The 13,880-nt window shown below is 42.4% G+C and overlaps 1 protein-coding gene across 3 annotated transcripts in view; it reads left to right on the top strand.

The window, feature by feature from the left end:
• Positions 1–13,880, top strand: part of Pinx1 (PIN2 (TERF1) interacting telomerase inhibitor 1) — a 63,789-nt gene that overhangs the window by 26,216 nt on the left and 23,693 nt on the right. For 2 of the 3 annotated variants that reach the window (XM_040740641.1, XM_021230221.2), the window contains exon 7: positions 298–363. The exons of the other annotated variant lie outside the window; for it this stretch is intronic. In XM_040740641.1, coding sequence (XP_040596575.1) covers positions 298–363 — 66 coding nt within the window. The remainder of the gene's footprint in view (positions 1–297; positions 364–13,880) is intronic. 3 annotated transcript variants of the gene reach the window in all.

The raw sequence follows: 13,880 nt of genomic DNA, 5'->3' as shown, positions 1-13,880 counted from the left end.
AGGCTAATTTTTGCTTCTTCCTTGGAGACCCATTTAGGCAGGAATATTGCCTAAACACCTTTGTGAGTATTTAGAATATACAGTTCCTAGCTTACTTCATGAAGTATGGATCCATTGGAGAACATGCTCTGGGCCTTGAGAAATACATCCCTGTTACACTTCAAACTAGAAGCTTTTTGTGTGGCGCCTGTCACCAGCAAACTGCCACTGCTGCGTATGCTTCCTCTAAGTCCACACTGGGGAGCAGGTTGTAGGTCAGATACCTTCTTCACTCTCCTTGGTCTTCCTCATCTACAGAAAGAACAGATGTTTCTCCACCAGAGAGGCAAGTCCCTGTGCTGCCTGCTTGCCCTCTTGGGGAAGGTAAGTGGAAGCAGTCTGTTGCCATGTAAAGTGGGAGGGAGATTTTGCATGGATACTCCAACAAGATCTCTAGTTAATCTTAGACCCAGTGGCAGCTTCCTCCATGATTTTGAGGTACATCTCTGGTACAATTTTACACTAGAGGTCTGAAGAGGTCTCTTCACATAAAGATGGTAGGAGGGGACTAAACCTTTAGAGTTCAGGGAGGAGTGAAAACACTGACATGCTCTATGACTGTTTGATATCAAATGTGAGTGTTCTTCAGCTTTCCCTCTATCCTGTTGATGCTCTCCAGCCTGTTGCTTTTTATATTTTTAATGCCTCAGACATTCTGCTTTTTTATTCCTACTGATAAAGCCATTCCTCATCTTCATTGCTCCTAAGTGGTTTTTCTAAAACCAAGTCTTGCTTGTTTTCAAAGCATCTGCCATCACATGTTTCCTTAAAGTGCTTCTTGTCTAAGTGCTGCCCAGTACCAGTTGTCCCTATGTGGAACAAGTTCAAAATACCAGACCTCAGCCACCTCTGTGTTTCCCAAGCCCTTGCTTCACTTTGGGGGTCCTGGCCTTGTGTAGTCTGTCTCAATGAGTGACCCCTCACTCTACACAAGCCCTGCTTCCACAAACACTGAGAAAGGAAGAGTGCATTTGTTCAGACACACAGACATTGGTCACAAAGTCCTGACTCACCCATGTATTAGGCAGATACTAATTAACTACTTCTGTGCTTGGCTAATTTTTAGACTTCAAAGATAGATATGGCAGGGAATAGATCAGATAAAAATAACTACCCCAGGGAACTTACACTATGACATCTTCGATGCTCATCCTTCTTTTCACCCACCTATGCATTTGTCGAATTTGTTGATCATGGTGCGCTGCCTCAGCTTATTGCCTCTTGCTGTCCTACCAATTTGATGGAGAGCATTGGAGGTCCTGGCTCAGTGTCTTTAGTAGTTTCTCACTGAGTAGCTAGGTAACTTTTAGGTAGTTGTATAATTAAGTAGGTCAATAGATTGAACTTTAATGCTAAGTTTATTATGTAGGTTTCTTTTCCCATTGCTGGCAAAAGTAACTTAAGGAAGGGCTTACAGTCCCTTGTGGCAGCAAGAGTGTGTTGCATCCATAGTGAGGAAGAAATGATGATAAGAAGATGGCTTGTGGGTTTTGGGATTGAACCCCAGTCATCAGGTCATCACGCTGGCCCTACTTTGCCTTTTTTATTTGGTTTGGACTGTTGCCCATTGGATGGTGCTATCCACATTCACGTTTTCCCTCCTCAGTTAAAGCTTTCTGGAAGCAGCTACAGAGACATACAGAGAAGTTTATCTCCATGGTGATTCTAATCCAGTCAGGTTGACAGTCAAGATTAACCATCACAGTTATATATTATACTAAGAGCTACTCAAAATGAACTTACGTAGTAGTAGGTCTAGTTTCAACAGAAAGAAAGGTATTTTCTGATGCTGCCCAAGAGCCTTTTATCTTACAGGTCAGTGTTGGTGTGCTCCTGGAGTGGCACAGCCCAAATCCCTAAGTGTCCTCACTAGAAAATTGAACCTAAACTCAATCCAGTCTGAATGCAGTCTCTAGTCCTAGAAAATGCAGAGTATAGAGGAGTTACAGGGTTAATGCCCCCATAAGACAAAACAAAAGTCCAGATGTGGGACAAAGCTCAAGACAACAGGCATAATTTCTACAATAAGCCCTTGGGGAGAAATGAAGTAGTAGAAAAGACAGGGTGCTGTGTATAGAGAGACCCACACAACATAATAACCAGGTGTCTGTGGGAGTCTTGTTGCAAATGTCACTAGAACTCACATTAGATGGCTGAAGTCTGATTCTTGATGTGTCTGAAGTACTAATACTCATTTTGTTTGGTGTGCTGCGGGTGTTGTGGTTGTGTAAGGTGCTTTCTCTGCTTCTTATGTTTATTTGCTTATTTTTGTGGTGCTGGGCATCAAACTCAGGGCTTTGTGCATACTAGTTAAGTGATCTACCACCCAACTTTATATTCCACCCAGAATTTTGAATGGTATTTTAAAACTTTAAGAGTTATTGGATGGAGTATAGAAGTGTCTTGGTTAAGGTTTTTCATTGCTGTGAAAAGACACCATGACCACAGCAACTCTTATAAAGGCATACAGTTAATTAAGGCTGACTTGTAGTTTACAGGTTTAGTCCATTATTGCTATGGCAGGAAGAATGGAGATGTTCAGTCAGACATGGTGTTGGAGAGGAAGCTGAGAGTTCTACATCTGGAAGAGAGACATGGGACTGACTTAAGCATTTGAAGCCTCAAAGCTCAGCCCCAGTGACATTCTTCCTCCAACAAGGCCACACCTCCTAGTAGTGCCACTCCCTATGAGCCTATGGGGGCCATTTTTATTCAGACCACCACAGGTTACTTGTTAATTTCTTTTGCATATTTAAGCGTTTTGCACATTAGATTTTTTTTACAATATTTTGTTTGTTTTTATTGTTTCGAGACAAGCTTTTTCTAGCTGTCTTACAGCTAGCTCTGTAGACCAGCTCTATTTTTGTTTTTGTTTAATATATTTTAATGATATGTTCTTTAACATTTTTTGTTCCACCCTACCAAAGACAGTTTAATTATTTTGTATGGTAAATTTAAAATGTTGTGATCTCTTTAAGACAATTGATCTTTGTTATATTTATTAATAATAATAGAAGTCAGGAGGTTATGATTTGAATTTCACCTGGAATATAATGCCTAGTCCTCTGAGTCCCTAGAGATCTAAGAATCCCTCCTTTGGGCCGGGCGGTGGTGGCGCACGCCTTTAATCCCAGCACTCAGGAGGCAGAGGCAGGCTGACTGACAGCCTCCAAAACAATACAGAGAAACCCTGTCTTGAAAAACCAAAAAAAAAAAAAAAAAAAAAATCCCTCCTTTGAATCATCATGTGACTCACAGGACAGAGCTAAGGTGTGGAAGGTGAGTTCCTGGTTCTTCATGGGTCTCTCATTTCTGGTGGTGTTGTCATGTGGGATCTGGCAGAAGCAGAAGTCCCAAAATTGGAGCTATTTTAAAGGTAGTACTTTCTGTCATGAAGGGTTGGTGTACAAATCTTTTCCCACCTGGAATATTCAACTCAATTACTATCCCCATGTCACATTTAGATGGTCCTAATGTATGTAGTATTTTCTCTGTTACTCTTTGGCCAGCACAGGCACGGCTAGTGCTGAGGTACCATGTCTTCTGGCAGATGTGTTCCTCATGTTGCCCTTCAAAAGTGCAGTCCCCAACAGGTAGAGTGGTACCAGGAACTCTTTCTCACCAAAGGGCCTCTCAAAGGCAGCATCCTTTGAATCCTTTGAGTAGAGGTTGTCAGGAACTCAGACTCAAGTCTCTTATGTCACTTAGCTCTCAGAGTGGCTGACAGTTTTATAACTGAACACGACCTTCAGAAAAGGAAGCCAAGGTCCAGTGAGACTAAACTTGTTTAGTCTATGAAACAGGACTGACAATTTCAGGCTGTACTTCTGAGTAAAGACCTGACCACTCACCTGCTCTGGTCTCTGCTTCTAGTTGGGGAGTCTAGGACCTGAAGTAGATGTAAAGAGTCATCATTACTTTTAGCTAGTCAGCTGCTGCGGTGGGTGTGTTGCTGTTTTAAGTGTAGCCGTCGGTGAACCATCTGGTTCCTTTGCTTCCTCTCTGCCCTGTTTCCCTCTTCAGGATAAGCCATGATTGCTCCATGATGCTAGGAAGAAGTCACTGACTTTTGTTATTGCTGTTTGGGTGGATTTTTTTTGTCTGTAGTTATTTATTTGGGTTTTAGTTTAGTGTTACTCTGTTTTTGTTTTCTTTTCCCTGCCCATGGTAATTGCATGTGTTGCTGATGTTCTACCTGTGAGCTACATCCCAACATAGTTTGGCTTTGTTTGTCTGTCTGTTTGTTTGTTTTTGAGACAGGGTCTCCCTGTGTAGCTCATGCTGGCTTTGAACTCTACTGTGTAGCTTAGACTTGCCTCAAACTTGAAATTTTTCTGCTTCTGTCTCCTGAGTGCTAGGTTGTAAGTGTGCACTTCTGCCTGTCCTTGCTAAGAATTTTGAATCGTAAGATTCTATTTTTCAGGAGCAGTGCTTTCATAATATGTCTTATCTAACTCCTGCTAAGCATAGACAATAAATCTAGAGCAGAAGAAACCTGTCCAAGGATTCTGTAAGGTGCAGATGTCTTATTAGACCTAGGCTTGGCCAGATTTCTATACTGAGTAGTATAGGTCCTCCTAAGCCAAGCAGTTGGATCCATTGCCTTTGTTATGGGAAGGCTGGGAAGAGAGTTGTGCCCTTTACTTTTGAGACTAGCATAGAATTAAGAATTCCTACTTATTCCCAGTCAGATCATGTAGGCTAACTCCATTCTGTTTCAGTTAGCTATGACCAAGAAAGTCCAATTTACTAATCAAACTGCACTCAGTAAAAGAGCCACGGAATAGCCTGGCATTGTATAGTGTCCTGTGGTGACATCTGATCACATTGCTACTCTTCAGCTGCACAGGTTTGTTTCTGTGTTATGCTGTCTACAGTCACTAAACCCTAAGAATAGCACCAAATCCTGTATTTCAGGCTATTAGGTTACAGTCCTGCTTAAGATCTCACTTTGTGGAAGTGACAACAGGGGCAGAAGAATGTAAATCAAATCAAAGCTAGGTGTGGGGGGGGGGGGAGGTGGATGAGTCTTACAGACCAGAAATACCCAACAAATGAGACCACATAGTAGCAAAAGCAGGGGTGTTATCATCTCACAGACCTGCACCTAAGTTCTGTGCCCTTCTAGTCATATGAGCTTCAGGAAGCCATAGCACTGACACACTTGTGTGCACACGCCCTTTGGTCTCCTCAGTTTTACTAGTCACCATTGCTTGGGTTTCAAGCTACCAACATAAAAGCATAGGCTTGCAATAAAACATTTAACTTAGTGAGTCACCCTGCCACTTTTTTGACTATTCTGTCTAAATATAACAGAATAGGATTTTTTTAATGGCAACATTAGGAAACTTTTTTCCAACTACCATTTTTATTGAAATAGTTTAAATATGCTGCATCTTACAAGTTTTCAAGAAGTAGAGAGGTTATCATTTCTAATTTCTTTCTGTAAAAGTATATTTATGTACAAACTCAATTTTTTAGAAATCCGTGTGATGGAAGGGCCACTTCTTACAAATAGCAGAAAATGATATGTAAATAGAATATGTGTCTGAGCACCACTAATCATAATTTCTAGGTTAGAGGTAAAATGCTTTACTCATGGAGGACCTTCCAGGAAGAGAGATGGTCCTTTGACCTCTTGAGTGATGGCTGTGTTTCCTACGGGTGTCTTCTGGAAAGCTGGCACCAGGTGGAGCTACTGAGTAGTAACATTCACTGCTGCTAATTCATGGCAGAAGAATCCTCTGGTGGGCTGATAAACACTTAAACATTCAGTCTCTGCCTTAAGTGGACAGGTTGGCATTTTTAACCGACTTCCAGGACGCTGATGTGTGATTGCAGAAACACAAATTCAAAATGATTCCTTTTCCTCGGTTTAAAAATAAAAGATGTTTTCCCCTTTTGAGAGTTTCAAAAACAGCAGATGAGCTGAAAGGATGTCAGCTTTGTGTAGGTTGTTACCAGCATGCTGTTCCACACATCCATGATGGTGCAGCTTCTCAGTTGCCTGCTTGCCATTTGAACTCAGGAGCCCTAGCTACTGACTGGACTGATTAAAAGAACTTAGGTATTTTTTTTCTTCATTAATAATTTTCGTTGTGGAGCTAGAGATGTAGTAGTTCAGAAACCCTTGAGTGTAACCCCCAGCACTCAGGAGGCAGAGGCAAGAGGACCACACTGTAGATGAGCATGTGTTTGGTAGAGGAAGATTGGAATTAGGTCAGCTTCAGCTGAAGCTGTGGCCAGTTCTTCCTGTTGGCATTTCTATAGGACAGGGTCTCATCCCCCCATCCCCATCCCCATGTGCCCCATGGGTGGTAGATGTTAGTAAGCATACACTCAATTAACAAAACTATATTGCAGCCTTCTTAGAGTCTTTTATGCATTAATAGACAGGCCTTCTCACAAACTTCATTTAGCTATCTGATTGTAGAACCTTTTTTCTTTCTTTTTCATTTTTTTGGAAGAGTGCTGGGGGGGGGCCTCCTAGGATTAAATTGTGGGAAGATGTTCTGGGTGGCAAAGGGAAAAAAACCACTGATCAAGAAAAAGGAATATAGGCAGAGAGACAGATAGTTAGAGACTGGAGTAAGCTGGTTTGTTTTGTTGCACTACCTATGTCCTTGCATGGACCAGTAGTCCCCCATATAGTCTCAGACGAGACTATAGCCTGAGACACCAGTGAATATCAGAAACTATGCATAGCACTGAGCCTTGTGAAATGTATACTATGTCTTTCCTATATAACCTAAAGGTACTGGAGATAGCCTGTCCTGGGTTCCATGCCCTAGAGTATTTTTGCAGCACCCTGTGTGTACTTAGGAGCCATTATTAAATAAGAGTTCTTTAAACACAAGAGCTGTGATACTAGGCAGTTGATCTGATAACAGAAATTATTACCCGTGACTAACAGGTAAGCAGCATATATACCATAAACACACTACACAAGTCCTAGGCAAGATTATATGAGATGTTATCACATTTACTAGAACTATGAAGCTTAAACTGGAATTTTCTGCAATTTTAAATTTAATATTTAGGTAAAGGGGTTATTGTAGGTGGTTTGGGAAAATCTAGAACTAAAAAAATTGAATAGCAAATTGCAAAGCATGCCCAATTAGCTGGGTGTCCATTGTTTTTGTGAGTCTGTCCTCCAGAAGACAGACTGATGCCAAGTGAATAAAGGCTAAAATCAGCACAGTGCCCTGTCAGAGTTTTGCAGATTAATCTCCATCCTGGTTAAAATTCCTTTGTGCTCCACATGGTCCTAGGAGCCCTGTGCCTTCAGTCCTTGGTTATTTGACTTTGTGGTAAAGGTTTTCTCCCCAGGCTGCCCACTGTTTCAGGTTTTGCCCAGATTTGCTCAGAAGCCCCTCACCCAAGCGAATGAGTCATTTCCGTGAATCACAGTTTGCTTCTGTAGCCATCAATTTCAGTACTATCTGTCTTCCATCGCATTCTTGTGTGAACCTGCTGGTATTCTGGCACTCCAGCTCTATACCTGTGACCCTCTTCTGTGACTGTAAGAGTATATCTTAAACCTCCTTTAAGCACTCAAAGCAACTGCTCTGCTTGTACTTTATTGGACAGATTCTCTGTTCAAATGAGTGGGGTGGAAGCTTAGATACCAGGAGGGACGTGTGACGCTCATAAGTGTTTGTGATTGTTGGTTCATAATAGCTGTCATATTTGGCCCTCTCTAACATAGACTTTCATGTTAAAAGTAAGGTCAATTTTATTTTTTCATTGACCAACTTCAGTGGCACAGTGTGCTTTGAAAGTGTTGGGTATTTGCCCAGTTTTCCCGTAAGTAGTAAGTATAAAGTAAGTCCAAGGTAAAAGTGTAATTTTTCCATTAGGTGATGTTGGTCAGTAGCTTCCAAAGAGTGCCTTTTGCTCCTTTGTGTTGTGGGAGCCGAGCCAAGCCTTTGTAGCTAAACTAGAGTCATTTCTGTGTACTTGCTTCGCTGAGGTGGAGGTTTGATATCCTTTAGCCCTGGAGATTTAAGGCAACAATAACCAAGTCTCTCTGCACAACTCTGGCTGGTCTGGAACTCCCAGGGAGCCACCTGCCCCTGCCTCCTGAGTGCACCTCTATGCTTGGCTAGAGGTTTTTTGTTTTATTTTGTTTTGTTTTGTTGGATCCAACAGACTTTCACTTTGATATTAGCATTTCACCTAGCCCAAATAACTTCTTGTAGCAAATTAATCTTAGAATTTTACATTTAGAAAGTCAAGCTCATGAATTTTATTTTCCTGATTCAGCCAGTATCAGTTTTCCCAGTGAGTTAACTGGAAACATATTTGTCACCATCTCTCTTCAGTGGTGTTGAAGTCTGGCTTGGACAGGAAGCTTCTCAGTAAATACATTAGTCAGTAGTCTCTCTGTTGCTGGGAAGAAATTAGAGCACCTTTCATGTGGTGTTATTGAAGACTCAGCACCATCTTTACAAAATTGACACTAAGATTAGAACTTGTATTTGAAGGCACTATATCACTAATTTAAAGTCCTACCTACCAAAGGAGTTCTTTGTACGTTCTGATTCTGTTTTAGACTTAAGTCTGTACAGAATAATGCTAAGTTTGTGAATAGCATAGCCTTTCTTTGTAGGCTAAAGGAGCTATTTATGTGGATATTTATAGGATCCATAGTTTAACTTTTTGTTTTATTACTCTTAAGTATTTATTTATGTATGTATTTATTTATTTGTGGTGACAGCACATGTGGAACTCAGAGAAGAGCTTGTAGGAGTTAGTTGTAGTGAGATACCCACCCCGCTCGTACCTGTAGTGCTGACCACACCCACGCCCATTTGTGCATGGTTGCAGAGGAGTATGTGATGAGGGTGAGCTTTAGGTCTGGGGTCAGGGCAGGTGGCTCTCTTGCTTCTGGTCGGGTCACAGAGGACAGCCTAGGTGGATCCTTGGAGCTGGAATTTGCGGTGGTTACCCACCTCTTGTGTGAGTGCATTCTCCCCAGATAAACTTCACTTAACCTGTACTAAGACTAGTGAATCTTGATTCCCACACAATAGTTAGTTCTTTTCTTCCAGTGTGTGCGTCCTAGGGTTTATACTCAGGACCTCAGGTTCAACAGCAAGTTGCCTTAGCCACAGAACATCTTGCTAGCCCAGAATCTACATATTCTGGTATATTTGCAATTAAAATTCAAATTATTAGAAAAAGAAATAACAAGCAATCAGTAAGTTACCAAGATTTGAACATTAACAGTTCTTAGGAGCTGACTCCTAAAAATATTTCTCTATTTGCCATTCTATAACTTTAAATTTTTTTGTGTGTGTATGTATGTATGTAGTTTATATGTGAATTGGAGTTTGTGTGTGTTTGTGCATGTTTGTGCCTGTATTTATAGAGGCTAAAGACGGACATTGTAATGTCTTTCTTGATGATTTTTCACCATTGGAGATCCCAACTCAAGTCCTCCTGCTTATGTGGCAGGCAGGCATTTTACTGACTGAGCCATCTCCCCAGCCCGACTTTCTCATTTTCAAAGAGAAAAATCAATAACAACTATTTCGCTAATAAAAAATAATTGCTTAGTGCCGGGCAGTGGTGGCGCACGCCTTTAATCCCAGCACTCGGGAGGCAGAGGCAGGCGGATCTCTGTGAGTTCGAGGCTGGGCTGGACCGATAGCCTCCAAAACAATACAGAGAAACCCTGTCTCGAAAAACCAAAAAAAAAAAAAAATAATAATTGCTTAGCAACTATCACGTTCATTTTTAGCTTATATTTATTTGCTCAAATTTAAAGCCATTCCTAAATCTTTGGTTATAGTTACTATCTCCATGTCATGCAGCACACATGCTTTACACACCCCAGGTGAATTATTTGTCTCTTTTTTGAATCTGTCACAGCTACTTACTGCAATAATATTTGTTTAAAGATTATCTGAAAGTAAATCTGTCCAAGTAATAAGGAATATAGGGAAAGTGCCCATATATGACTCATGCTATCGTGATTTGTAGCAGCATTAACTATGTCCATGACACTGCTTTGAGGGTGATGCCCTAGGCTAAATAACTTATGTCCTACTCTTTGTTTCCCCTTTAAAAGTTGCCTATTTCTGGTATAGCTGTTAAAGTTAATGGTCTTTCATATTTCAAATGAAAATAAAGACCTGTATTCCAAAGGACATGTGTGTCCTTTCTCTTGTCTCAGTTCACTTGAAGTTTTGGGTAGGAAATGGTAATGATATTGACAAAACTTTTGAGCAGACTGAGCTTAGAGTCCAAGCTTTTGGCTCTTGACATGGTAATAATTCATTTGAATGTCTCTTGTAGACCAGCTAACAGAGGATTGTATAGATAATACACTTGTTAAATGATGTAGGCAGATGCTCTGAGATACAGATTTGAAATGCCAGCATGCAGTGGGCACTCAGCCGATTTGGATGAGGATGGGGCACGTGTGGCAAACATATGAGGATGAAACTGCCTGGCTGGTCCAAGCTGGACTGTGCCATGGATCGTGTCAACTTTCTGCAGTAATTCGAGATGCCTAGCAAGAAAAGGTGGAAGTCATGGTGTTACCATATGAGTGAGCGGTACCCCATCTCATATTGCCATACCACAGTGCTTGAATGTGTGCACCTTCCTCATAAGGACCTGCCTTCCTCCAGCAGGCATTGCTGTTCCAAGCAGTCTAGAAAGGACAAAGGGTCATGGAGCCCTTTCCAGAAAAAGCAGACCTTGTGCATCAGGGAGATGGAAGATCATTGTGGAGGCTGTGGTGGCCAGATCTACCCAGCTGAGGTACAGAGCACTAGGAAAGGGCGTGGAGAGCTGGTACACATCTACCAAGTCTAATTTTCTAGGTATCAACTTAGTTGCCCTTAATCCAGAAGCTCAGCCTCTAGAAGAAAGATGTTAGTTTCTCTTCACAACAGCATTTTCAGTCCTCTTTGGTAGAAACTGAGGAAAAGAGTAGGTGTCCATAAAAGCCATGGGACCTCCAAAATAGGCAGAGATGTCAGCTGCAGAGCTGGCCAGGTGAGATCCTTTGCCTGGTCAGTACCAGTGAGAGATGGCTACCACCTTTCCCCTCATTTTGGACTCTACATTTGTGTTGAGTGTGGCTAGCAGGTCCTAAGCCCATCAGGGACAACCACAGGAATGAAGCTAAAGCCTCCTGAGCAGAAATAGCTTAGCAGTCTTTGTTTCAGGCTGGCCTCGAACTCACAGAGATCTGCCTGCCTCTGCCTCCCAATCACTGGGATTAAAGGCATACACTGCCTTTGCCTGGCTGCTCACAATTCTTTTTAAAGAAGGTTGTTTCCAGCATCAACCTGAAGCCTGGATCCTAACTGTAACTTGACTGACACCTGTCACCTGAATTCTTGAATCTAGTTTACCAGCTGTCACAGCAGGAGTGAATTTGAATTGTAGGTTTGTTGAGACGCTGATCTCAGCTCCCAGAGTGGCTGACTAGGGTCTGGAGTAGCTGGTATTCATGCCTGTTCATCTACAACCATACCCAGAACCAGCTGGATTTTGCCATGCTGGAAGCTGAGTATACACATGCATACACTTCGAGAAGGACTAGAATCTACTATAGGGTTTGAGGCCGGGGGAGACAGCTTGATGTCAGAAGAGAAGAGAATCTTGTTATAAATTGGTTTTGTCTGTAGGGGTGGGTGTTGCAGGGTGATTTTAGAGGAGGGTGATACTTCTGAGAACTGTAAGACATATGCTGAGGAACTTAGACCACCTTTTGTGCCTGAAGTTAGAGGAGCTATAGAGTAGACACCATGACCACAACAACTCTTACAAATGAAAACACTTAATAGAGGCTGGATTACAGTTTCAGAGGTTTAGTCCATTATCATCATGGCGAGAAGCATGGTGGTATGCAGATAGACATGGTGCTGGAGCAATGGCTGAGAGTTCTACATCTTGATCCTCAGGCAGCAGCAGGAGAGAGACTGTGTGTCTCTGTTGTTCCCACATGTCACACTGGATGTAGCTTGAGCATATGAGACCTCAAACTTCTCCCCACAGTGACACACTCCTCCAACAAGGTCACACCTAATAGTGCTACCACTTATGGGCAAGCATTCCAACACGTGAGTCTATGGGGGCCATTCCTATTCAAACCACACAAGCATCAAAATGGTATGATTGATTTTTGCATCTAAGGAAAGTGTTTTTGCAGGAATAGGAAGAGAAAATGCTAAAGGAAATCAATCTGCTTTAGAGGCAGAAGATTCCAGAGAGGTAGGTATTGGAAGCTGGAATCAAGGTTGTAGCACTGAGTTAGAGTAGAACAAACTAGGGGATCCTGGGAAGATATGAATGATAGCAGGCTGGTAGCTTTGATTGTGCAACAGGTTTGGGGCTTCTCTCAGAGGGACTTCCAGCCAAGACCCAAACCTCAGCTAGCTAACATGCTGCCAGGCACTTAGGGTACCTTGGCTTGCTTGTCATTTTTAATTACATTTGCTGTTGACTTTGAGTTTTTACATTTCATTTCACTGAGGATAGTATAGGAGAGGTTTTCCATGTATAACACCAGGACTTCCAGAACCCTCTCTTATGGTGTTGTGTATTCCAAGTGAGGCACCTCTGTCTCACTTGAGGACTTTTTCCTGTCCTGAGCCAGATTTCCCTCAACCCTGTCTTGGTTCCTGCAGACACAGGTTCAGGCTGAATCAGGGATGAACCTTGAGAGGGACATTGGTATTGAAACTTGAAAGTGCAATACCAGCAGTATTGGTGTGAGGGGCAAAGGGAATGGCTATCTTTAACCAGCTCAAACTCAAGGACCTGCCCCTACCATTGCCCACACCTAAAGGCAGTTGTCCAATGGAGAGAGTGCTCTCTGTCCTTGGCTTTTAGGGCTTATGTACCACCACCACACCCATGTGTGTGTGTGTGTGTGTGTGTGTGTGTGTTGTGTGCACGCATCTGTGCTAATTATTTTTATTTTATGCATGTATATCTGTGTGCAAGAGTGCCATATACATGCAGGTATCCACAGAGTCCAGAAGAGGGCATCAAATCCCCTGGTGCTGGATTAGTTACTAGCAGTTGTAAGCCACTGAGCTGGTTGCTGGGAACTTCAGGTCCTCTGAAAAAGTAGCAAGTACTCTTAACTGTTAAGCTGACTCTCCAGCTTACACTATTTTTTGTTTATTTTGTGTGGGAGTATGTGTACATGTATGGGGTGCTTGAGCACCATGCCAGAGCATGGAGTTAGTTCTTTCCTACTGTGTGGGTCCCAGGAATTGAACTCAGGTTGTCAGGCTAGGCGTTGGGTTTCTAATTACTTGCTGAGTCTTCTCTATGTGTTTTAATATGAGTACCCTGGTAAAACTAAAGCAGTAAATGTCCACTCTTGAGAAGTCACAAGCTATACCAATTAGTGAGGGAGAAGAAGAAAATCCTGTGATGCACAAAGCCAGAGACAATGGTAAGAAGCTTTGTATAACCACATGTGTAGTAGTGATGGCAGGTACTATCTGTCCAGAAGCAAAGTCAGCACTGACAAGCTGTTAAGCATCTGGTTTTAGGCACTTGAAGATCTGGAGGGAGGAGCACACCTACCCCAGTGTCAGTTCTTTCTTCTCTGAATCAGGTCCTTGAAGTCCCTTCTGAGTTGTGGAAATGGTGCCCCTTTACTTCCCCCCATGCTGACTGCCGGAATGGCGCCTGGTCAACCCTGGAAAGAATCTCCAGCGAGCTGGACAGGCTGGGTGGGTGCTGGGCCTGCCCCCATCCCAAAGCTCTGAGTGGCTCTGCTTTTCCACCCCATCTCTGCTTTCATCCTGTGGTGTTTCTCCCAACTCTACTTTTCCCGATCTCCTGGTTCCCTGGAATTACAT

Source organism: Mesocricetus auratus, unplaced genomic scaffold (genome assembly GCF_017639785.1).
Source record: "Mesocricetus auratus isolate SY011 unplaced genomic scaffold, BCM_Maur_2.0 Super-Scaffold_100707, whole genome shotgun sequence".
Lineage (NCBI taxonomy): Eukaryota > Metazoa > Chordata > Mammalia > Rodentia > Cricetidae > Mesocricetus > Mesocricetus auratus.
The sequence above is the reverse complement of the archived record's forward strand: the minus strand, read 5'-3'. Positions and strand labels throughout refer to the sequence as shown.